Consider the following 23,854-nt stretch of genomic DNA (forward strand, 5'->3'; position numbering starts at 1 on the left):
CCACCGAGGCCGCCGGCGCCGACGCTGACGACCGTGAGTTTGGGCAACACTGACTACAGAATAGAAAACGAATAACTTAAACTTGTTTTTGGACGTTAGTAACAAAAATGTATAAATCATGTAACATTTTGATAGATGTCGCTTATTTATGTGTTATGAATGAAAAATGAATAAGGAGAATTGTAACGTTGCTATACTATCACTGTTAATGTATATCAAATCACTCTAAATGTCCGTTGAATAGCTGCTATCATGTAAACCGGACCTTACGACGTATTTATACAGATAAACTTAAGTAAAAAACCCTTACGACGCTATTTAAGTAAAAAAACTTGAGTCGTAAATTACCATTAAGCACATAACGACAAAATTCGAATATCTCGTTGCGGTTGCAGCAGAGCGCAGTGCATCGGAGGCCGCGGGGCACTTTTTTATCCAAACAAATCAGTCTCGCGACAATTCTTTGAGTTTTTCAAGCCGCCCGTGGACCCCCGCAGGCTCCACCGCTAGTCGTGGACATTTCTAGACTTGTCCGGCACGCGTGACTTGATAGTTGCGCAGCACAGGGCTGCCACCGCTTTCTTGCTATTTCTAACACAAACAAAAACATTTGCATGCTTTATAAACTTTTTAAATACATTGCGAAAATCCTACGCAAATATTTGTGTCAAATTTACAGATGATTACAATCACAGTCACTTTGTCAGCGTCGTTTTTGCAACATTGTTATGTCGTATCGTTATCGTAAACTCTGTGAAGATTTGATAACAGACAGACAGCCATAGAAGTGATTACGTTTTATAAAGAACATACAATTATTGCGTGCTGGCAGTGACAGCCCTGTGCGCAGTAGGATACTTTATTTTCTTAATTATGAGCACAGTGGGTGTCGCCCGAGCGCCAGCGCCACGCTGCGGACGCAACACGAAATAATATTGTCATAGAAATAAATATTTTTATGAGTAAAGCTTACGTTATCATTTGTAATGAATGCTGATGTCTTTTTGTATGCAATTGGAATTAATCGATTTGAGAGAGAAAATTTTAAAATAATAGTCGCTTTCTTTTTTATCAAAATTTGCTATACGACGCATTTATTACCAACCTTAGAAATAAGCTAATCTCTTTTGTCTTGATGTGTAATTTTAGTATAAATTTAAAAATTCATTTGTAATCGTCTCTACTTAACTTACGTTTAATTTCACAAACGTAATAAGAAATGTGTTGCAGATTGCGCAGGAATCCTGCACAGAAGTACCCGATGTGGTGAACCATTACCTGACAAGTCTAGATCTTACCTAATCAAGTGCTCGGGTAATTAGCCACAATTATACTCTTAAATTAGAAATAATCGAGTAACCTCACTCTTGTCGATGTCCTCACGGAAATATTAATTGCTATTTAACTTTTAAAAGGGCATATATGGAAAATAAGTAATTTTCATTAAAAATATTGGATCACACTAAACTTAAAAATTGAACTTTAATAAATCATTAATCTTGTAGTTATTTGTTTAGGTATTATATATGCACGAAAATGAGTTTGAAATTTCAATTTGAATTTCAATTTCATTTATATAAGAGCCTCCCATAACTTTTTACGACACAGCGCCCTCTCGTCGGCCGATCGGAAAACTATCACATATGTAGTTTAGCTTTCCGATCACAGGTGGCGCTTTAACAAACACCAGTCTACCTCATTGAATTAAAAGTTATGGGACCGTTTTCCATATTTTCGTTAATAATCCCTTTCATTTGTCCCGGAGGGATTTTCGGTAATTCCGTATCGGTCGTTTTCATTGTCTAGAATCGGTAGGCAATGATAATTAAATGCTGTTAAAACGTATTGCTCATTTAATGTGCGGAATTCGCACGCGGTGGTAGCGGGAGATCGCTGCCGCCGGCTGCCTGCGGCTAATTCTCCATTCGAATAATGGGGATATTATCTCAAATTGTTTTATTGCTTTTGGAACAGCAAATGAGCGGACGGACGTTTTGAAATGGGGAATATTAAATGCTTACAAGTTACACTTTCGAATATTACGTAAAATTAACAATTTGAAAGGTCCTCAACACCCATAAGCTTAGCTTACATACTATGTAAAATTTATTTGTAGTGGCGTAGTATAGCGCTGGCGCTGGCCTATCCTGATATTTGTGAAATCTTCTGCGAAACTTATTTTCTCAGATTTAATGGCTAGTTATGTAAATGATTACACTGCTTTTAGTGTCTTTATTCAAGATGTATCAGGAACTAAAAGATGCTATATTAAATTGTGTAAATTCGTGGGTATTTAGGCCATTACATCACACTAATACAATTAACTTTCTTTGGATTATTTTAAAATTATTTCAATAGCTCACTGAAATGAACATAATTCTCCATTCCTATTATTATCTCACGGATATTTACTATTGTTTATAAAAACGCAATAACTCTATATTAGATGTATTGTTTCAGACACGTCAGCGCTTTATCCGGCGATTTGGTAACAATTTAGAGAGAAAATAGTTTTTGTGATTGTTGGTATCATTTATCCAGTAATAACTATATTCTTACGCAAACGAAACACGAGGCGTGAGGACAATATACATATCTCTTACAGTACTGACTATAGTGACGATAATCCAATGGCATTAATTTTGTTTTAGAATTTAAATAGTTCGAAATGTAAAGAAGATATCAGCTGATCAGCATCAGCTGATGATAGATCGAAAGATCATTTAATACTATGTTTGTAAAAATGTTAATGCAAAATACAGATAAATAGATAGAACAAAACCGTGAAAAAACAGTTTCCGTGAACCGCTACGGATCCGCGAACTGTGACATTACGGTCTACAGCTACTGGGAACCACCCGAGTTCCGAGTTCCGAAGTGCTTCGGATCTGAGAAAGCACGCGGAAATACACTCAGTGCAACAACTCTGTTTACGTCGTTGCTTTGTTGTCTTTACATGGGGTTGTGATTTGAAAAATAGATAGACAGGTATACATAAATATTCGTTGAGTAGCAAAATTTAGTTTGATTTTTATGTAACGATCTTTTAGCTTCATAATTTAATATGTATTTGGTGAATTTAAGTTTTAAGGATTGGAAAATGTCATAAATATGTGAAATGAGTGTGCGTTTCTAACCAAGGTGGTCACAATTGTTCAACAGGCCTTAGGCGATGGCCTTTGGAGAAAATTATTGGAATTTGCTATGAATGGAATCCAATGAAGGTCCTTAGATTAATAACTATGAGAAAACAATGGATAGAATGGCGCATCGCGCATTGTTTATATTAATTCCCGAATCACACAGAGACATTCGGAGCGCAGATACAAAGAGTACATCTAATCAACACAAATGTCCATTGGAGGCGACATGACAGGTAACCTCTGGAATCTCAGACAATGAACAGTAGAATAAACAATAACAACAAAGGTGTACACTTTGTTTTCTTGGATGTGTGTACGATAACATGAGATCGGGCGGCGAGCGCGCGGCAGAGCTCCGCCAGCGCCAGTGTGCACCGCGCGCGCAACACGCCGCCATCTCGCTGCCACTCGCTATTGCCTCGCCTCGGTGCAGACACAGTGCAACGCGTACCTAGCTCAGTGTTATCCACTTTCATCAATACGTTAAAATGGATCGTACTCAACTAAGATGAAGACTTCGCAGAGTGATCAATGATAGAATTTTATTATCGCGAGATCGGAGTAGATATTAAAAAATGCCATGAGCTCAGCTGGTAATATAACCGATGACCTCTGCAAGATATGTGACGGCAGGATAGAATGCGCGCCCACGGCGATCCTGCTGATATCGCTTGTACACACGCTGTATGGCTACATCGGCCCGGAGCCAGACTACTTTGGCAGGAGCAGTCCGCCACCCGCCGTGCCCCAAGGGCTGCCAGGCCGCCCTGCGCCCCAACTTCCGGCCCCGCCAACCGCCGGCGACCATAAATATAGGGCTTTCGCTAAACACAAGTTCTTAGAGGAAAACGGCAAGAGCTACGAGGAGGGCCCGGACGTAGTGCTGAGCGATCGGGAGCTGGAATACGACTTCGTGGTGGTGGGAGGAGGCACGGCGGGCTGCGTCGTCGCCAGTCGCCTCTCCGAAAATAGGAAATGGAGAGTGAGTATTTAGTGCACTTCATTTCCGGAACTAAAGAAAATGTGAAAAGTGAGGTCCAATGAGTAATCCTTAAAAAACATAAGTTTTTTCTACTTTCATATTCTTCTATGTATGCACATCCTTCTACGCAAACCATCTTCTATCTTAGGTCTTCAAATATTAATGTACTGTACAGCGAAAATAAAAATATTGCTTAAAATTGTCCATTTGTCCAAATGTAAAATACTAATTTTGTTGAAGGTTCTGGTCGTGGAGGCCGGGCCGGAGGAACCAAAAATGGCGCTGATTCCGGGATTAACTAGTGAGTTCAAAGGGTCCTCAGTGGACTGGCAATATGCAATGAGACCAAAGAAGGGGTAAGATTCAAATTATTATTTTTACTTGCATACTTTTAGTGGTTAGCAATAGTTTCTTTAATATATGAATAAAATAAGATGTAACAGTTTGTAATCAGTTAAACAATACAAAAGAGGTGACAATGGAAAGGATAAACATACATTCGCGCGAAAAACATTGTGTACATTTATTGATTGATTGCATTGTGATTGTGATAATATCTTTCAGCGGTGCCCTTTCGAAACTTGCTAATACACATTATGTGAAAAACTTATTACAGAATAATATTATCATGAACGAATATCTCATTTCAGATTTTGTCAGAATCGTCACGAGTTGGGTTGCGAGGTGGTGCAGGGGCGCGTGCTGGGCGGCACCTCCACCATCAACGACATGGCGTACATGCGCGGTAGCCCAGCAGACTACGACGAGTGGATGCTCAGCGGCAACGAGGGCTGGAGCTTCAGCCAGCTGCTGCCCTACTTCAAGTACTCCGAGGGCAACTATGACAAAGATATTGCCAAAAATAGATTCTTTCATTCGACACAAGGCCCCCTGGACGTCGGTAGATACCCGTATGTTGACGACAACGTCGACGTCCTCCTGAGCGCCTTCAACGAGCTCGGCTACAACTACACCGACATCAACGGTCGCAACCAGCTGGGCTTCATGCGGATACAGACCATGTCGTACTTCGGCGAAAGAGTCAGCTCTTACACTGCCTTTATAGACCCCATTCGCAAGCTGCGCTCCAACATAGACATTGAGACGGAGGCACTCGTCACTAGTGTTTTATTTAAGGACACTCGAGGATCCGTTCGAGCCATAGGTGTAGATTACATTAAGAATGGTACAAAGACGAGAGTTAAAGCGAAAAAGGAAATTATATTATGCGCAGGCGCGATCAACACGCCGAAGCTTTTGATGCAGTCCGGCATTGGGCCCAAGGACTATTTGGAATATTTAAATATTAAGGTGTACAATGACTTGCCGGTCGGGGGTAACTTTCAAGACCATCTGTCCGTGTGTTTACCCGTCATTAAGCTCACTAAAACGGCAACAACATCTAGATTTTCGGAAAAACTCAAAGATATATCGTCATACTATGCAAGAGGCACGGGGCCGCTGTCCGCTAATTTCCAGGTAGTAGCGTTTTTAGAAACCTCCTTGTCCGATATAATTGGCACACCAGACATTGAAGTAAGATTTCGTGGACACGATTCTAACATGTATTACGACAGAATAGATATTTGTGTCTCCCTTCTAACACCGAAAAGCCGAGGGCAAATAGTTCTCAACGCGACGGATCCCGTTTTTGGCAAACCCTTAATTTACCCGAATTTTTTAAAAGAGCAATCAGATGAAAAAAAATTGTTAGAAGGAATACATGAAATAGTTAAACTTTTCGACACAGAGGTATTCAAGACCGCCTCATTCGAGTTCGATCCTCTACCGATATTAAACAATGAATGCAAAAATTATGAAAAAGTATCTGAAGATTTTTGGGCGTGCATAATAAGACATTTCTCAAGTCCATTGCATAATTATGTCGGGACTTGTAAAATGGGCTCCTCCAAGGATCCCGAGTCGGTAGTCGATAATAACCTGAAAGTGTACGGTATAGCGAATTTGAGAATAGTCGATGGCTCGGTTATACCAAAAATAACCCGAGGATCGACGGCGGCACCTATTATAATGATAGCTGAAAAGGCTAGTGATTTAATAAAAACTACTTGGTATTAAATATTACTTTTATTTGCTAACTTAATAATAACATGTTGATGTCATCTTCTGCCATCATATTGTCCTTTGTTCTCTTTCCAATCTTTTTTAATTAATTTAGCCGCTTTCTCGGCAATCATCATCGTCGGTATGTAGATACCGCCACGGACATGAGTCGGCATCACAGACGCGTCGATAATTCTTAAGCCTTCAATGCCGTGCATCTTTAGATGATAGTCGACGACCGAGTCTGTACTGTTATCCCCCATGCGGCATGTGCCGATAGGATTGCTCATAGCCTTAGTGTAATGCCTCGCTATACAGTTCCACTGGTCTCTGTTCCGTAATTTATCGCACGGGAATAAATCTATAGGAGCGAATTTAATGTCTGCTTTCTTTAACTCCCTCGTATCTAGCAGTTGTAGCGCTATGTCGATGCTGTCGACCAGCGTGTCCAAGTCTTCCGATTCCTTTAAAAAGTTAGCTTGAATGATTGGCCTTCCGTATTTGGGATTTCTTTTATTTAACATTACTTTACCTTTACTTTTGGGTTTCAGTAAAACCGGGTAAATAGATATTAGGTTGTAATAAGGTAACGGCATTGTGAATTCCTCCGCTGTATGAACACTGATATTTGTGAGCAAGAATTTCTCACTTCTCACAAAGTTACCTTCGAAAGATATTTCGACGTCGGGCGCGTTGTTGTTATTCTCATATAGTTGTAAGAATGCCGACAGCTGGTTTATGCCTCGCGACGCCAGCGGACCGCTACGAGAGTGGAACCATGTCTTAAAGTCATTAATAATAGTATTTTCCTCTACTGGAGCGACATCATTTATGGCAAAAGCGAGACCTCCAGTGGTGACCTGGTCCTGATAGAATGCTCCCACGGGGAGTTCGTGTATTACTGTTATGTTGTGTTTCTTTAGTTCGGTCTTGGGACCGATACCAGAAAGGTGCAAGAGTCGCACGTTGTTGATAGCGCCCCCTGCAAGTATTATTTCGCGCTTGGCGTAAGCGGGATGTTCTTTCCCCTTTTCGCTTTCATAAATCACGCCCTCGACGTTCTTTTCTTGTTTGTTTATGACAATTCTAGTGACTGTCACCCCGGTCATCACGACCAAATTCTTCCTGTGCCGCACTGGTTTCAAAAAGGCACTGTTGGTGCTCAGCCTAGTGTGGTTGTATATAGTGAACTGGTTGACGACGGTGGCTTCCGCTATGTTTGTGTTTATGTCCATGGTGCGCAGGCCCATTTCGGCAAAAGCGTTGGAGAACATTTCCACGAACCGATCGGCGTGCTTGAACCTCTGCACGCGCACGTCGCCGCCGCGGGAATGGTACAAGGAATTCATTAATACGTCGTAGTCGCCTTAAATAAAACAAGTTTAGTTACATCTCCTGGAAGTGAGTCGCAAGCGGTATAATTAAGAAAGGTTTGTTAAGTTTTTATGTTAAGTTAAGAGAATGTATTTTAGCTTTACCGACTTGTTTTAGTGCAATCAAATGTTACTTTTAAAGTTGTGCTTTACATTGTAAGTAGCGTTCGAATTGATTAATGTATTTTCTATATAAGAGTCGCGACTTTAGTGCCGTGAAAGTATCTACCACATCGTACCATTGTCTTCAAAAGACTTGAAATGTTCGAGCAAGTTGTCAAACTGCCAGTCGAGGGAGGCGACGTGTCCGGGGCTGTGCCAGGCGTCGTAGTCGCGCCGATGGCCGCGCGTGTACTTCATATCGTTGGTGACGCTGGAACCGCCCAGTACCTTGCCGGTGCGCACCTCACATGCGCCACCTGGCCGTGACAGACAAGAGTACCCGTTGCGCTCCGTGCGGTAATTCCACAAAATAGGTCGGTAATCCCGCGTGGGCACGCCGGGAATGTCGTAATCTATATTCTCGTCATCGCCTGCCTCCAGCAGTAACACCTGAGTGAAAGCGTTTTTAAAATAAATGTTATTAAATTATAAGTGGAAGATTTCTTTTTTAATCCAAATAAAATCTGATTTTGTAAATTTTACTATATTGACCTTCCAGTCGGGTACAGCGGAGAGCCTGTTGGCGAGCACACAGCCAGCTGTGCCGCCGCCCACAATAATAAAGTCAAACACGCTGTTCCTCAGGCTGTTGTCGTCCGCCTTTGAGCGCGTAGCCTTGCTGAGCAGACCGGCCGCCGCACCGCGCGCCCCGCATGCCAGTGCCATCAGCCCTAGCCTTCATACATCAAATTATGTCAATCAATAACCCAAACGTTAAACTATCAAGAAATCGTTTTTTGTTCCCGATCACAATTACAACATTATGTACCATAATTTTAAGTATAAAAGGAGACCAAATACATAAATCATTCATTAACTATACCCAATATATTCACACAATTAAAATACACAACAACACATCCAAATAATATCATAAAAAATTCCTAACCTTAAAATAAGTTGTAACAACATTGCACACAGATTGTTATTAAAAACAAAACAATATAGTGCGCGCACTGCAACAGTATGAACTATTCACATTAGCACTGCTGTGTCACGGAATGCAGCACTGTTTGCACTGGCTTGCAGTGTGCAGTTTGCACGCTCCATCGGACGCGTCCTGCGGCGAAGGTGAGCTGATTAAGCAAGGCAGGACGAGGTTTTTCACGCGGCGGTATTGATCGCACTTACATAACGATTTCCTCACTTATATAAATTAAAGTAATTTAAATCCGGACGTTGGAGTATTCCTGATTTTCTCGCGTTGTGTACGACCTCGTCTGTTGCGGATGAAAAGTTTATGATTGATATTGCTATCTTCTATTAGTTACACGCTAATTTATTTTATTTACAGATTGCTTCGTATAAGACATTTATAAATGTGTAACAAATTGAATTTAAAACAGTTTCCCGCTGATAAGAAATTGGTCATTTAACATTACCAATGTAGATAATGTTGAGTTTCATTGTCCGGTCACTTACTTATAGGAAACACTCGCTACAAGTACTCTGTTACGGGTTCGGCTCGCATTAAGATCGAATCCCGGATGATGGTAGCCATAAGTGCAACTCTACAAACTGGCTCGTAGTCATAAAGCATAGGCATGCGGTCAGTTAATTTCCGGTCGCCCTCTTATCTGACCATATAAACTTGTCATACTGCAATACTGATGCTATACTATGCTACTGAAGACCCTTCATATTTGGAGACATTTAACGGACTACTTCCATCTAGAAGAGTAAATGTATTATACATTATCTGCAAATAACATTAAATTAAATTTCATCATGAATTTTTACACGTATTTCACTAGCTTTTTTGTTTATTTATTGTACTAAGAAATAACTTAATTAAACGCCGTGCGTTGGCTTTATTAATATAAATTTTTTATAGTATCCGTTTATTCTATATGAATACAGCGCCATCTTGTGTCGAAAAACAAATTCAATATTGATTTTTTTCTAGCTTCACGGATAGATGGCGCGTTTTCAAAAATACTGAATAATAAAAAAGAAACAAGAATTATAAGGTATATTTCAACTGCACTGAAAAAAATCTTTCAAAGTTCGAAAAAAGAATGTTTATAAAAGACGTCCTTCAAAAATTACTTGTAAATAAACTAAATTAAAGCAAACAAAAATAAGCCAAACACTATTCAATTAACCACAAAATAGGTTATCTACATTACATTTATTTTCATTTTTATAAAATTTTGATCTCTAAGTTTACATTTAAATAATCGCTTTCTCCACAATTATTTATGGCTAGTAGTAGCTATAGTTATGCAATGCAATGCCCCGCCTCAGCGCTGTCAGGAATCTCGCGTTGCATGTTTCTAATGAGCGCATCTCATCTCGAACCTATAAATATTCAAGATATTTTAAAACGACGTATAAATAATATAAGCATCTATAACTAAATCGCTGAGTACTTAGCAATTTATTGTATGTATTGCTTACGATAGTATCTTGAATATGTTTGCCGTTTGTTTCATACAGCTTGTTTTAATAAATAGCAAGACCACATATTGACGAAAAAACACGGGACTACTAAACTTTTTGGAAATATACAAGAAAAAAAAATATTTTTTAAATCTTAAATAAATAAATAAAATGGATATAATAAACTTGCAACTAGCATCAACGTACAAAAAACAAGTTCCCGTACATTTAACCAATAAGTTGTAGAGTGTAGAAGCAGTACCCTAGCTTTTGTATTCAAACAGATGAAAGGTTTATTATGAAAGGTATAGACGAAGAAACGGTTCTATTTACGTCTGCATTTTGTACTTACCTGCGTATTATGTTTGTTTACGAAAACCCTTTACTTTTAAATTATACCCATAGGTTTTAATCGTAACAATATTAGCTTTGCTTTAAAAGCTAGATAAAAGAGAACTTGTCCGGTTTTCTATGCGATGGTTTGTCACCCTAGAGAGCGACATTAATAAATAGCAAAGTTGCCGATAAGGCGTGATTCATTGCAGTTGCCGGTTGCCGCGCTGCTGCTACCTTAATTACGACGTCCTATGAGTTATGGGGTATGTTTCCGTCGCTGTCCACTACCCCGCCACCTCGCTACCCCGGTACGCCTTTATCTATTGACTTTAGGGTCGGCAGAGATCAACGGAAGTGGTAAAAACAATAATATCAAACTGAGGTCGAAGAATTATGGATTTCCAAATATGTGATAGTATTGATTATTATGGCGTTACAAATATACTTTTAAATTATAACAAAATATGAAACTAAACATTCCTTATAGACAACAAATAGTCTCGCATAAGATCAAAATTAAATCTCAGCTGTCTCTCTGAATCTTAACTGAAACAACATAACGGTTCGAATGTTCTCTTCAAATGATCGTTGTCATCAGTCCCGAGGCCCCATGTCCCAGCAGTTAAGTCCCGGGATAGCGCGCTAAGCCCCGGGGTCCGAGCGCGCCGGGGGACCCTCGAGGACACGAGATAAGCGACGTCTTAGCGACACAGGCAATGCCGTATTCTTGTCTTGAAGAGCCACAAATCTTGTAGAAGGCGCATCGAATTTTTAGATCTTTGTAATACTGGTTACCATGTGTTTACAATAATTTAGTACGCCAATGATATTTGATATCGATTTGATGACAATTAACAAATTTGCAAGTTTTGTTATTTTCATATAGATTACAAGTCTGAGGACTTTCCGAGCGTATAACTAACTGTAATGCTAATGTCAATCTCCTCAACGACTTAAAAAAGCAAGTGAAAATAAAACCTATTTGTGATTTCTATAACGTTCTTAACTCTATAGTTATCTTAAGGGTCAGTAAAACAAATCGCAGCGAGCGGAGATGAGGCGATCATAATCGCCAGCTGTTGTCCAAACACCCCAAATCCCGGCCGAGGGCGCAAGACACGCAGGTGGGTCTAGGACTATGGGCAGTAGACTTATACTCTTCAAATAATCCATGTGATTTGCCAAACGACGTCTGCCGATAGTTCGTAACGACCGACTTGTGAATAAAGCGCACTCCTTACAACATTCAAACGTAAATGAGATTTGTAAATGATTATTGCTTTCCTTACAACATATCCACCATCTGCTTCATAGTCGACATTTGAAATTATTTAGCTACCAAAAAATTATCAAGATTTGATCTGAGTCTTATTCCTAAAACTTACGGAATACAGCTTGTTTTACTTAATACCTGAAATAAAGAAAACATTATGTTAATATAATTTACCAATGATAGACAATAGGAACAGTAACAACAGAATACATATAGTACATATAGAGTTAAGTAAGAATAATGATTAAGGTATCGTTTATCTCTTACCAAAGTTCACTTTCTTCACATAATACATAATTATCTAATACTCTATAAACTTTTGTATAATTGCACTGTGACTTACAACCTAAATAAACGTTCGCTATTTTATATTATATTAATCCGTGTAATGTAAAAAGAACCTGTTATTAGCAACTCCACCACCCACCAGGTAAAATAAAATATAAACTTTGAATGACAGCTTCCCAGACTATGTGTGAGGGTTCAGCAAAATGTAATGTGTTCCTCTCATATGACTGTAATAATATAAGATATAACGTTGTATTATTTCAAATACAATTCTATCATATTTGTGACAAACTTATTTGTATATCAGTCACAGTTAAATAGAAGTACGTGAGTCATTTAAATTGCACTAAAATGTTTCACTGAGTTATAGACGCTTCATGAAAATAATTAAAAAAGTCCATCGGATCCATAAATTCGTCTGCGGGATGAAATAAAAGCGAGGGCAGGTCGAGGCGAGCACAGGGCACAGGACACCAGGCAACTGGCTGCCCACTGCCGTGTGCAAGCTTGGACGAGCTCCAACGCGCGCTGTAGATTTATTGCTTAGTGATTTACGAGGCATCAACGCCGCGGATCTCGCACAGATCGGACCAGAGCGACGCATTGCGACTTTTATATATATTTAATTTACTGCATAATAACATTTGTATTGTCAATGTCCTGATGGATACGAGCAACAGTATGCTTTCGACCGGAATAGAAATATGCAAATGCAATATTTTTACACATAAAAATGACAGAAGCTCACAAAGTGGCAATAGGTGTTCATCCATTCGTGTGATGTTTGCCCTTTCATTCTAAAGCAATACTGTTTGATTTAATTAATTCCTTTTCCAATACATTTTGACAACAATTTATCGACATATTTTAGTGTAAAGTGTTAATTACGTCAGCAATGTATCAATCAGGAGATAATCTTGTAAGTTTATATGAACGTCGCTCCCGGGACATCGCGAGCAGGATTTGTGGTGACAAATGTAGCGGCGGCGTGTTTAATGAAGAGTAATCCTGCTCTATCCCGCTCCATCTCGCGCCGCCGTCCTGCTACGCACCGCTCATGTAGCGCCGCGGCGGGACGCGCGGCCCGTCTGCTGATCCCGTAGCGTGCGTGCCGAGCGACGTGTTCGCATTGTCCCTGCATGACTTCACGTCATTGTTTCTGCATCCTGATTGAAGAAATATATTTATTGTAAAGATTTGAATATATAAATGTAATACTTCTGGTGGTGATACTAAATAAAGTACTAAAGTTTTCCTGCATTATACTTTTGAACTTTATCAGTTTTATTCACATCCGTATGGTAATACTATCTCGTTTACGTGTCGTGCTCGTGTCGTGTGTAGAAGTGGCAAGGCGCACTCCGCTGCAGCGCCATGTTTATCTATTTGACTTAATGCCTCTCTAAACACATTGTCGTGTCGCTCCAATGACGGTAATTAGCTCCAAACTTTGACGAAGTGCTTCTTTGATATGCTCCCGAGGATTTTAATGTGTCGAGGGTGTTACAAAGTTCGGGCAATTACAGCACATTTGTTACATACGATTGTAAAACGACATAAATTATACAAACTAAAGATAATTCTTGAAATGTTTGATATTACAGTTTACATCAGTTGTTATTGATTTAGTGAAGCAGCTTTCAGAAGAAACAGTGATACTTTTACGTTCTAAAACTATTTGAAAAATTGAGCCAACTAATGTAAAATTCCAGCTGACTCCCGCATGGCGGAGTGCTTGACATGATGAATTATTTATTTGCGTTTAATTCTCCGGGGACGCGAAGCCAACGTCTAGCGAAAGGCGAAGGTCGCCTGGCGTTCATATGGACGCTTTGTATTCAGGACTCTGCAGTAGGGTGACCACCAAGTATTTATGAATGAAATATGTATATATATATATATATATATATATATATATATGAGATTAACTTATTTCCTATTTTTTCAAATGTTAACTTTTACTTGTTTTTTTTTAGAATGCGATTAAACATATTCACACTTTTTTGACAATTTGTATATTAGGTATGTGGTAAAATTTAACTAAACTACTTGATTGCTTAAGATGAAAAAAATATTCAAAAGCCAACAAAGTCATGATGATCTTTGTTATTCAAATATCCATGTCCTAAATGTTTGCAAAGATATTGTGAACAGTACGAGATGGCTGCGCGTGTGAGTCGCGGAGACGCGCACAATACGCCCGCATGTTGCTGCCATTATAATTTACAAGAGAACGATGAATTTTAATATGTCTATAGATAAGATGAGACGAGGTCACCGGATTGTCCGCTTTTTATATAAGATTCCGTTCTGCCAAATTGACTGGCGAATTTATAGATGCAAAGAGATTAAAATAAAAAAGAGAAGACTACAGTGACTGCAGACTACTTGTCTAATTACATCGATAGTAAGGTAATCCTTGACTTGTATATTAAATTCATATATTTTAAAATATTATATAAATTAAAGATAAAGACAATGTTTAGATAAAAAAAAAATGTTAGAAGTTCCGAGCAAATGGAATTAAAACATAATAAGCATCTACAAGATGGTCCCCTGGGAAGATTATCAATTAAATGGTACAACGCGTATAACTAGGTGTGTAATTGGTGTTCAGTGGTGGGTGGCGGGGGGAAGGGTGCGGGGTGGAGGGAGGGCAAGGTGACGGCCGCTTTGTTCATACACACCTCTTTTATTAATTACCACATCCGCTGCCCACCCCACTATTGGAAGCATCAATTCATCATTCGAACGAGCAATTTCTTACTTATTTAGAGATCTGTTTGTTGTCTGATAAATAAATTTTAAACTATCAATATACTATCAGTATATTATGTATTAAAAAGCAAAGAAACACAAACATTATTACAAGTACAAACAACACACTTTATGTGTTATTTATAATTTTTATAATATTATTAACTTATATAAGATACGGCAGAACCCCTCATACAAATTGATATCAGTTACTTCGCCGTTTCAAATTTTAATTACAAGTCAAGAGTTACCATAAAAATGTGAGCGCTGTGATACACGGCAATAGTTGGGAGACGAGGATAAGATGGCGTCGTCGGGCACAAGATGGCGAATGTTGGCGGTGTGCGTGTTGTGCGCGGCGCTGCGCCCGCCCCCAGCCAGCGCTTCGCAGCAACTCATGAAACAGCTCACCGCAGGGTTCATGAAAGCCATGGATGTTTGCAGAAAAGAGGTGATTTTTAAACATTATTTAATTTCAAGTCAATTGGACATCAGTGTGCCAACGACTGCTCGATTATTATTTTGCAGTTGAATCTTGGGGACCACATAATGCAAGATTTCATGAACTTCTGGCGCGAGGAATACGAGTTGGTGAACCGCGATCTGGGCTGCGCCATCAGTTGCATCGCCGCTAAGCTGGACCTGCTTACCGAGGATCTGAAGATGCACCATGATAACGCCAGGGAGTTCGCCATTAAACATGGAGCTGGTAAGTTTATGTTTATTGCATTTTTCGATATGATGGTACAACATTATTTAATTTGACAATCCGCAGTAGAAATTGAGATTTGCTTACACGACAGTCCAGTGTTGAGGTCATTTGAATCAACTAGGCAGTTGTTTGCATTATGCAGATTGTCGTGATCGCAGCCAGTTTGTGGATTTGCCTAAACGTAATGCCCCGAGGGATGTTTGTGAAGGGAGGAGGGTTGCCGAGATACGAGATAGGACACGGGACGGACGTCGGTCGAACACTTTTGCTTGTCATGTTTTTTTTTATTTGACTTTTATCAATTCGGATCGGTCCGTTTTATTAAAAGTAGTTTCACAAATAAGAGTACGGAGCAAAAGGGTCTTGGGATCGGGGTCTTTAAATTTTATGACGTTACTTTACAGGTAAAGAAATTTAGGCAGAATTATTGTTTTACTTATTACTATTGTTTGATATTTGTATACTAGATGAAGATGTAGCGAAGCAGCTGGTATCGATTATCCACGATTGTGAGCGCAGCAACGAGGGCGAAAGCGACGACTGCCGGCGCGTGCTCGAGATCAGCAAGTGCTTCCGCACCAAGATACATCAGCTCAACTGGGCACCCTCCATGGAGGTGCTGCTCGAGGAGATCATGACAGAAGTCTAAGAGAACACTTATCAATCAACAGATCAAGTAAAACTGGACCCTGGACTCCGATTGACTTTGATATTATAATTCTCCCTCCAACCTCGTCAGTTAGTTCCTAGTCTATATTAAGTATTTGCTTTTAGTTATTTTTATTAAGTTCGGTGTAAAGTAGAGTGAAATGGATTTTTAATAAAGGTGTGATGGAATTTTTTCTTTTTATAGTAAAATATTGAGGCAGTTGTTTGAAGGCAATTTGCACACATAGGTTACAGTAGCTTTAATTAGTTTAGAGAAATGTTTAAGCTATTATAACTATACCGTATACCTCTTATATAGACACACGACTACAATTTAGTACCCCTCACCCCCGACAGACAAAAAAGCTAAACTTATAAATGTTTGAAATCAATGACGCCTTATATGAAATGTCATATAGCTGCGCAAATCTCTATGTCCATATATACATTTACACTTAGAGAATCGTGAAATTAAACCTATTTTGCTATCGTTCATTTTGACCGCTGAGAACCTCTCGGTCACTACAGTCGCGCTGCAGCCTTATCTCAGCTCCGTGCAGATCTAATTGCAGCGGATCGCGACTGTAATTAAGTAATTAATCAAGCGCTAGTCGCGGCTAATTGGCACTCAGAGACAGAGCAATGCTCAGCGCGACCAACGGTGATTGACGATAGAAGACGAAGACTAATTCATAAAATTACAGCAATTAACGTGTGCTTTTCTGTCAGCACTTCCGATCATCAACAACCACTTGCTAATCCACAATATTCATGATCATACAGGTTACTACTTGATCCTATATTTTTTTCATGGAAAAGAAAACGTGCATCCCTTGTTATCCTATACGATATCGAACGAACCAACCAATTGCTTGGCCAAAGTCTTATATAACCAGCTTTTACTAAAGGTAAAGCGTAATGTAAGAAGTACCTGTTTGTGTGTATCGCATGGTATTTGAGACAAGACACGTCGCAACACGGTGATGTATATTCGAAGCACGCGCGGTGTGGGGTGCGGGAGATGCGGGTTACGTGACAGGCCAAGACAGGGGTAAACAATAAGACGTCGCGCAGCTGCTGCAGGGAGCAGCGCGGGAGGGACACCTCACCACTGCCCTTGCTGTTCCCTCTCACCAAAGAGGTTTTATGATATATCAAATATCCAAACTATGATAAAACAAAAGGGAAGAAACGAACTAAACGAAATTGGAATCCAAAAGCTTTTTCAGTTTCAAAAATTGTAGTCGATAAGAAATAAGTGATGTGGTATTAAGGACTGCTGATACCTTGATATGCTACTTAGTTACGAACACTATTTGGATTATTGAAGGATAATAACTATAATACCCATGAATTTGTATTGTCAAAGATTATAATAGTGTGTCACTGTACATAAAATATTTTGCATTCGTTTTAGTCTGGCATTGTTCTCATATTTTCAATGATTGCACAATTGCACTGCCTAGTAAAGCCGTTAATTGTTATAATTCCACTGTCCCCAGTAAAAGTGATCATAAAGCCGACATTCTAGACCTTGTAATGGCAAAGTAATGCTAGGTAACTGTTGCGCTGTGGCCGGCAGTAAATCTAATAGAACAATCGGCGGCTGTGTGGCGCGGACTGCGGGCTGCGGACTATCAGGACATCAAACTTCAATTAGCTACGGCACGGCCCCGGCCCTGTTTTGGCCGGCCTGCCAATACTATAGCGGTACATTAAAATATATTTGATTTCTTTTTGTGCAAAAAACTTTATACATAAACGACGTCGTCGTGTTGAAATTACCTCAATATTTTCCGTCAACACACGTCAGAGTTGTCATCAGAATATCACACGTCGTATACACGTCGGCGTACATTAATTTAATTTGTTAAGTTTGTTTCGCCTAATGAGCTCAGCGTGTGCTCTTGAATTATACAGATCGCATGTTTTTAGATGAATTAATTTGACCCCTCGCAGTGTATAGGATCGTGCCGTATTGGTCACTAGGCTTTCTTAAATTTGCTCTTTAATATGAAGAGTAAATATCGCAATGCTGATTTATTATTTGCCATTCAGTACATTTTCGTAGGGGCCCCTGTAGAACTGCGGCGTCCAGTTGAGGCGGTATATATGTGATCGGAAGCAAATCATAGTCTTGAGACCCGCGACGCACGCACTACGCTCGGAGCTGGAGGCGTTCTGACACGTCTTGAACACGTCCAGCAGCACCGCCGCGTCATTCTCGACTGCACCACCGTCAAAACAAGGACACCAATCAGCAATACTTATGATACCTGACCCCCACTGACCTCTATACATGGACTGGCCGTAGTATTTTGTGGCTATTTCATTTACGCCATTTTGGCACTGACGGTTTCAGTTGGTCACGTGGTGATATTCAATAACAAGATAGAATTAACTGTTAGGAACTTCCACTGGCGTGTTTAAGTCCGTGCGAAATAAGAGTTGTCATTTCCAAGCAATGACCTATCCATTAACAGAGATCAGTGCTGACTCCTGATAATTGTAAACTATAGTTCTTGTTGAATTTAATTGCATAAATGTAAGTATTTGATGATGGCAAGTTAAAACTTAATGTAACTTAAATTTATAACTAACAGACTAGGGGTCCTTAACTTTAATTTTTGTCTGTACGACTGACAAAGAATGAGCAACGTGTATATAAATACCGGCGCCGTTCTGGTGTAGGAATTTGGTGATGTTTGTGTCGTTGAGGGAGCCGTCGCGGTTGCGCAGCTGCAGCTTGAACAAACTGCAGGCCGCCAGGCAGCCCAGGTAAGTGTGCCCCGTGATGTTTAAGTCACGGTTCCAGAAATCTAGCACGTCGCGGAAGTAGCCCGTCTGCGGGTACAGCTGCAACCACAACCCACAACTCTCAACCTTCTCCAGCGGTAACAGAAGAGGGAGAGAGTGCCACAGTGAATGTACCGTACCAATTGCACGCAGTGCAGCATCATGCTGCCGAACTGTTTGCTGATCTCATTGATGACAGAGCTGGGGGGATGATCTGCTCCGGCCGCCACCACCAGCAGCAGCACCGCCGTCCGCATCTCACACATTTGTAGATAGTCAAGTTTTACAGCAGAACTCGTTATTCTAAAATTAATTATTCGTCCTCGCAGCACACAAATGGCTGGCGTCGCCGCAACAAATGCGCCCGATTGGTTTCGTACCACACAATTTGCTTGCACTGCGCACACATGATTGCAATAATTATATCTTGTCTTTATCTTCTTTCCAATTTGTTCTGTTTATTTGCATGTATATATTAGGCATTGGCTTGTCAATGTATTTGTAGTAGTAGTAGTAGTAATACCAGTGCCACTCATCCTGATGAAGGGCCCCCGATGGGCTCGAAACTAGTCGGTGCCGCCACCGGACAAATATACGTCAGTGTTTAGCCGTGTTTATATATCAGTTTAGTATAATGTCTCACGAAAGTTTGAATAATGAAATAATATTGTACAAAATCTAAATCTTGAAGAATAAGATAAAAATAACAAAGTTATGGGTTTCGGGTATACATTAACAATTGATCTAGGCGTCAGGAGCTCAACAAAACTACCACTAGTTGTTTCAGACATGATGTAATTGATCAGACAGAAATTATGTTGAACGGTCGGCAGTCAGTAGCTGCCCGGTGCCCAGCCGTATTGCTCTATGGTGGTGCGGTAGCAGCGGAGCGCGGTTAGGCCGGCGCTGCACGTGCGCTGCTCGAACCCGCTATTCTGGTGACATGTCACGAACATCTGCTCCAGCTGCCATCGAGTGCTCGGGTCTATACACACCTTGCTACTTATTACATCGAATTATCCATACAATAGAACAACGCTGAAACTAATCACGTGTGTTACGTTCAGGAAAGCAACGAACCGGCGTCGTTGGCGGTGAGGAAGCGCCGCACGTTGGCAACGTTGATGCGGCCGTCGCTGTGGGTTAGCTGGAGCCAGCGCATGCCGCACACGGCCAGGCAGCCCAGTCGCACCTCTTGCACCTTGTAATTCGGGTCCCAGAAGCTGTCCATGTCTGGATCCACATGATAATTTGGAAACATCTGAGACAAAAGTAGAAATGCCAAGTACACTATAATTTTACGTATTTACCTTAAAAAAATACATCGCCAATTACTAAGAAGGTCTACTTAAAGACGAACACACACAGTGAGTTTCCGTAAAGGCAATTTGTTGTACCCTGACAATTTTCTCTTTACCTCTAATAACAGTTTCACTTTGTTAGCGGCCTTCATTAACAACATTTCCCACGTCGCGTCGTAACATTAAGTTGTATTGAAATATCTAATGAAGGTAATCTCAAATGTTCCCTTAATAAGTTTACAATTTATAAACCCATCAACAGAAATCTGTACCTTTCTACTGCACTGTACCATGATATCACCCATTTTAGAACTTATGTCGTTGACAACCGTCCGCGGAGGTTCGTAAGCATCGAGAGGCGTGATCAGCATGGCCAATGCGGACAACAATGCCACTAACAAAGTGGCCAACAACACCATGTCTGTTGAACCTGCCCCGAGCTAATGCCGGCGTTACATTCAAAGCCGACGTTCACTTTGTATCAATTTGTTTTGTAAACAGCATTCGTTTGTTTCCGAGTGCACTAATTGCGATGTAACACAAACAAATTGTGTGCGCGACTGTACTGCACCACTTATTTACTGCCTACTTTCTCGGACAAATGGCAGTAAGTGTCGTTTTGGTCATTTATTACAAGGCTAAGCTTAACAAAACTTGGAATATTTTGTGCCACTTTTTATTAAGTGAGCGAATATAATATGTAAGTTGAACGAATATTATCTTTTTTTTTACAAAGTAAAGAGCTAAAATGTAAAAGTAAAGTGTAAAGTGAACACAGTATGTTCATCATTTCATTAGTGGTAAATGTTTATGAAGGTGCGAGCCGCGGGCAATATCGCCGACAGATGGCGCCGCTGACGCAAATGCATTAAGAGCAATTTTTGCTAATCATAGCTCTGACTTATTTTGCACTTTACGCACATTAAAGTGAATAGTGTCTTATATACTGAGGATTTTAGCAAGCAAACCACAAGGTATTCAGAAGTTTCACTTTATCGTTATTATTAATATGTAAACATGGAAACAACTGCCACAACCAATTAAAATAAATAACAAATGATATCAGTAGATTAATTCAAACATCGCTTTATGTCGTTGTAGCGATCTCTCAACGTCCGAGCAGCGAGCCACGCCGTTAAATTAAGATAAAATGCGAGATTATCGCAACCACGTAATACTAAAGTACTAAAACTACATCTGCACGTTCTTAAATTATTACAAATACGTAATGTCTGCCTGTTACTTATTGTGCAACGCCATAACTTAGCGAATTCTATGTCAACAACGTCTCGCAGATTCAACTAAAAAAATTGTATAACTTCTTTTGTTTTATTTCATTTGATGGAAATAAATAACAATGAATTAGTTGAAATGTTTACCTCACTTTTACACGTGTCCAAATCTTTTACGTAATTGATTGACATAGATTTTATGATTTCTTATGAAGAATAAACAGTGTGACATGTAATCAGGCATGTCTCATTTTAGCTTTTTATTCATGTTCATTTTTTTAATCACCTATCGATTGACTTAAGAAAAAAAATGATTTATTTCTTTGGGTGTTTGGTTAAATAGCAGTAGCAAGTTGTCAATCAGTGATTGTAATTGTGAGTGAGGCAGCAACCGACACTTGTTTGTACAATTAACTTGTCGGGAAAGAGAGATGAGTGCGAATTATTTGTTTCCTAGCATGCGGTAATTAATGAAAAAAATATCTCCTGTAGTCGTAGTGTTGTAAAGTCAGTCGGAAGAACTAGATGTGGTTAGTTTTTTTTATTTATCGATGCATAAGACGAGTATGCAGTCTTACCTGACGTAAGACAACACGGCAGTGTGTAAGTTGATACTACTTATAGTTCATTTTTATTTATTTAAGCAACAAAAACTCGTACAGACATAAAAATGTATTATATTTTAAACAGCAAATAACTTATGTTTTATTACTCTACTTATGCCGTGTGCCGAATACAATAACTCTTTTCATATTTTCATGTGAATTCGTTCTTACTGTTTGCTTAAACAGTCATTTTAAGTACCATTTTCTCCTATATTTATCTAACAACTACTTACTATTTTGAATTGCAAATACATAAGTATCATTTGTAACGTTTATTATTATGACGTGTCTAAAATTTGCGCTCTTATTTTGCACTATATAGACGTATTCTTTGAGTTACGTTTGCTTTGTTTTATACCAAAAGTAACACAAACTAATGGTTGTTGGGATACCAAATTAACAGTGCGGGTGAATAGAAAATAGGGTTGCCACCTCTTTAAAGCTTGGCATGAATTCTCCGGGTTTGTATGGTGCATATTCGGACTATGGAACATCGCTATCAGAGTGAAATATCGCAAGTTTAGGTGTATTTTTCTTCATCGTCCGCCAAGGAGTCAAATATGTACGTACCCGTATACGGGTAATTGTTTTTTTCACTACCAGCGTGCGGATCTACTTTTATAGAAAGATAGCAGCCCTAACAGAAAACGTTATGGAAGGTGGAGTGCGAGAATAACAGCAAATACAAGTTGGCGCGTTGCCGCAGCGCTGACAAGCTGATGGATGAAGTTGACGTACCTACTAACAAATCATTAAATATTAATGCTGACACGTAATTTTTTTTTTTGCAGAACATTTCCTGGAATTTTTATATATTTATATTATTATATATTATATAACGTCTCATTGTCCAAGTTATTTCCCAAATAAGCATCAGACTAAATCTTTTTGGAGGTGAGCAGATAAATCTTTTAAATTATTATACGTTATAAAATTTATAACAGCTCCTCGGATTTGCTATTACTTTGTTGCAGGCGCCATCGATGTTAAACGGTATTTAATTAAAAATTGTTATTTTAAAACTACTATTTAACGCACTTTGAGTTCATATGATTCAAACATGGTACACCAGTTTTACCTTCTACGTTTAACGTCCTGTACTTTATATTGTTGTATTGAATACAGAATAAAATGGCAAAATCTCAATAATAACATAGATAATGTAAATCACAGACATGGCATATGCCATAAAGAAAGGTAGGGGCGGCGGACAATGAGCGATCGCGCCTTGCACGGCGGCGCGGCGCCTGGCAGACATTCAGTACACGTAGCGCGCGGGGCGCCGGCCGTCGGGGGAGACATAAATATCACCAAAGAAATCGCGACCTCTTTTATATGGAAATTTTTATATTTTCCAGCAAACAAAGTCGCGGGAGGTATGTGTGTCGCGTTCGGTTTTATTGTTTAGAGATAATAGGGCGAGCAGGTGCGACGCCGCCCCCCTCCCGGCTCCACACGTAACGATATTGAACACTTACTTTGAACGACGTCAATACCACGGAATTATAATTTTACGCATTGTTTACATCCCCTCAAACAATGTTTATTTTATTAATAATTTTATTTTATTTATGAAAGAGAAAATTGAACTCAAATTATTTATAATATATTCAATATTATTTAATAATTTGTCAAGAATCTGCTGCATCAAACGAGACGCTCCGTGCGTGAGGGATTGCCCTACGGCGTGATAGATGGAGTTACTGTCTGCTCGCGAAAGGAACTAATGGCGACTACACCTGCCGGGGACCTGCGAGGGCCGCCTTCACCAACAACAATCATTCATATCACGTATCTTAT

At 39.6% G+C, this 23,854-nt stretch overlaps 5 protein-coding genes across 5 annotated transcripts in view; 2 read left to right on the top strand and 3 right to left on the bottom strand.

Annotated features, from left to right (window-relative positions):
• The first annotated feature begins 3,527 nt into the window (after window positions 1-3,527).
• Window positions 3,528-6,278, top strand: LOC106114250 (glucose dehydrogenase [FAD, quinone]). The gene is made up of 3 exons (XM_013307371.1): window positions 3,528-4,125; window positions 4,366-4,481; window positions 4,776-6,278. The coding sequence occupies exons 1-3, from the start codon at window positions 3,724-3,726 to the stop codon at window positions 6,202-6,204; spliced, it is 1,947 nt and encodes a 648-aa protein (XP_013162825.1). The 5' UTR covers window positions 3,528-3,723; the 3' UTR covers window positions 6,205-6,278.
• LOC106114256 (glucose dehydrogenase [FAD, quinone]) overlaps window positions 6,179-23,854 on the bottom strand; it is a 64,431-nt gene continuing 46,755 nt past the window's right edge. Inside the window, exons 3-5 of the mRNA XM_013307378.1 lie at window positions 8,217-8,400; window positions 7,802-8,114; window positions 6,179-7,555 (exon numbers count right to left, since the gene is read on the bottom strand). Of these exons, the coding sequence (XP_013162832.1) occupies window positions 6,246-7,555; window positions 7,802-8,114; window positions 8,217-8,400 (1,807 nt within the window). The 3' untranslated portion in view covers window positions 6,179-6,245. The remainder of the gene's footprint in view (window positions 7,556-7,801; window positions 8,115-8,216; window positions 8,401-23,854) is intronic.
• On the top strand, window positions 15,054-16,309 carry LOC106114253 (general odorant-binding protein 1-like). Its single transcript, XM_013307375.1, has 3 exons — window positions 15,054-15,211; window positions 15,289-15,469; window positions 15,940-16,309. Exons 1-3 carry the CDS (start codon window positions 15,065-15,067, stop codon window positions 16,119-16,121), a joined length of 510 nt encoding a protein of 169 aa, XP_013162829.1. The 5' UTR covers window positions 15,054-15,064; the 3' UTR covers window positions 16,122-16,309.
• Window positions 18,154-19,318, bottom strand: LOC106114254 (pheromone-binding protein-like). Its single transcript, XM_013307376.1, has 3 exons — window positions 19,057-19,318; window positions 18,793-18,976; window positions 18,154-18,348 (listed from the first exon to the last, which is right to left on the bottom strand). The coding sequence occupies exons 1-3, from the start codon at window positions 19,180-19,182 to the stop codon at window positions 18,164-18,166; spliced, it is 495 nt and encodes a 164-aa protein (XP_013162830.1). The 5' UTR covers window positions 19,183-19,318; the 3' UTR covers window positions 18,154-18,163.
• Window positions 19,664-20,962, bottom strand: LOC106114255 (pheromone-binding protein-like). Its single transcript, XM_013307377.1, has 3 exons — window positions 20,490-20,962; window positions 19,997-20,177; window positions 19,664-19,901 (listed from the first exon to the last, which is right to left on the bottom strand). The coding sequence occupies exons 1-3, from the start codon at window positions 20,634-20,636 to the stop codon at window positions 19,750-19,752; spliced, it is 480 nt and encodes a 159-aa protein (XP_013162831.1). The 5' UTR covers window positions 20,637-20,962; the 3' UTR covers window positions 19,664-19,749.

Source organism: Papilio xuthus, unplaced genomic scaffold (assembly GCF_000836235.2).
Source record: "Papilio xuthus unplaced genomic scaffold, Pxut_1.1 DF828142.1, whole genome shotgun sequence".
In the NCBI taxonomy this organism is placed as follows: domain Eukaryota; kingdom Metazoa; phylum Arthropoda; class Insecta; order Lepidoptera; family Papilionidae; genus Papilio; species Papilio xuthus.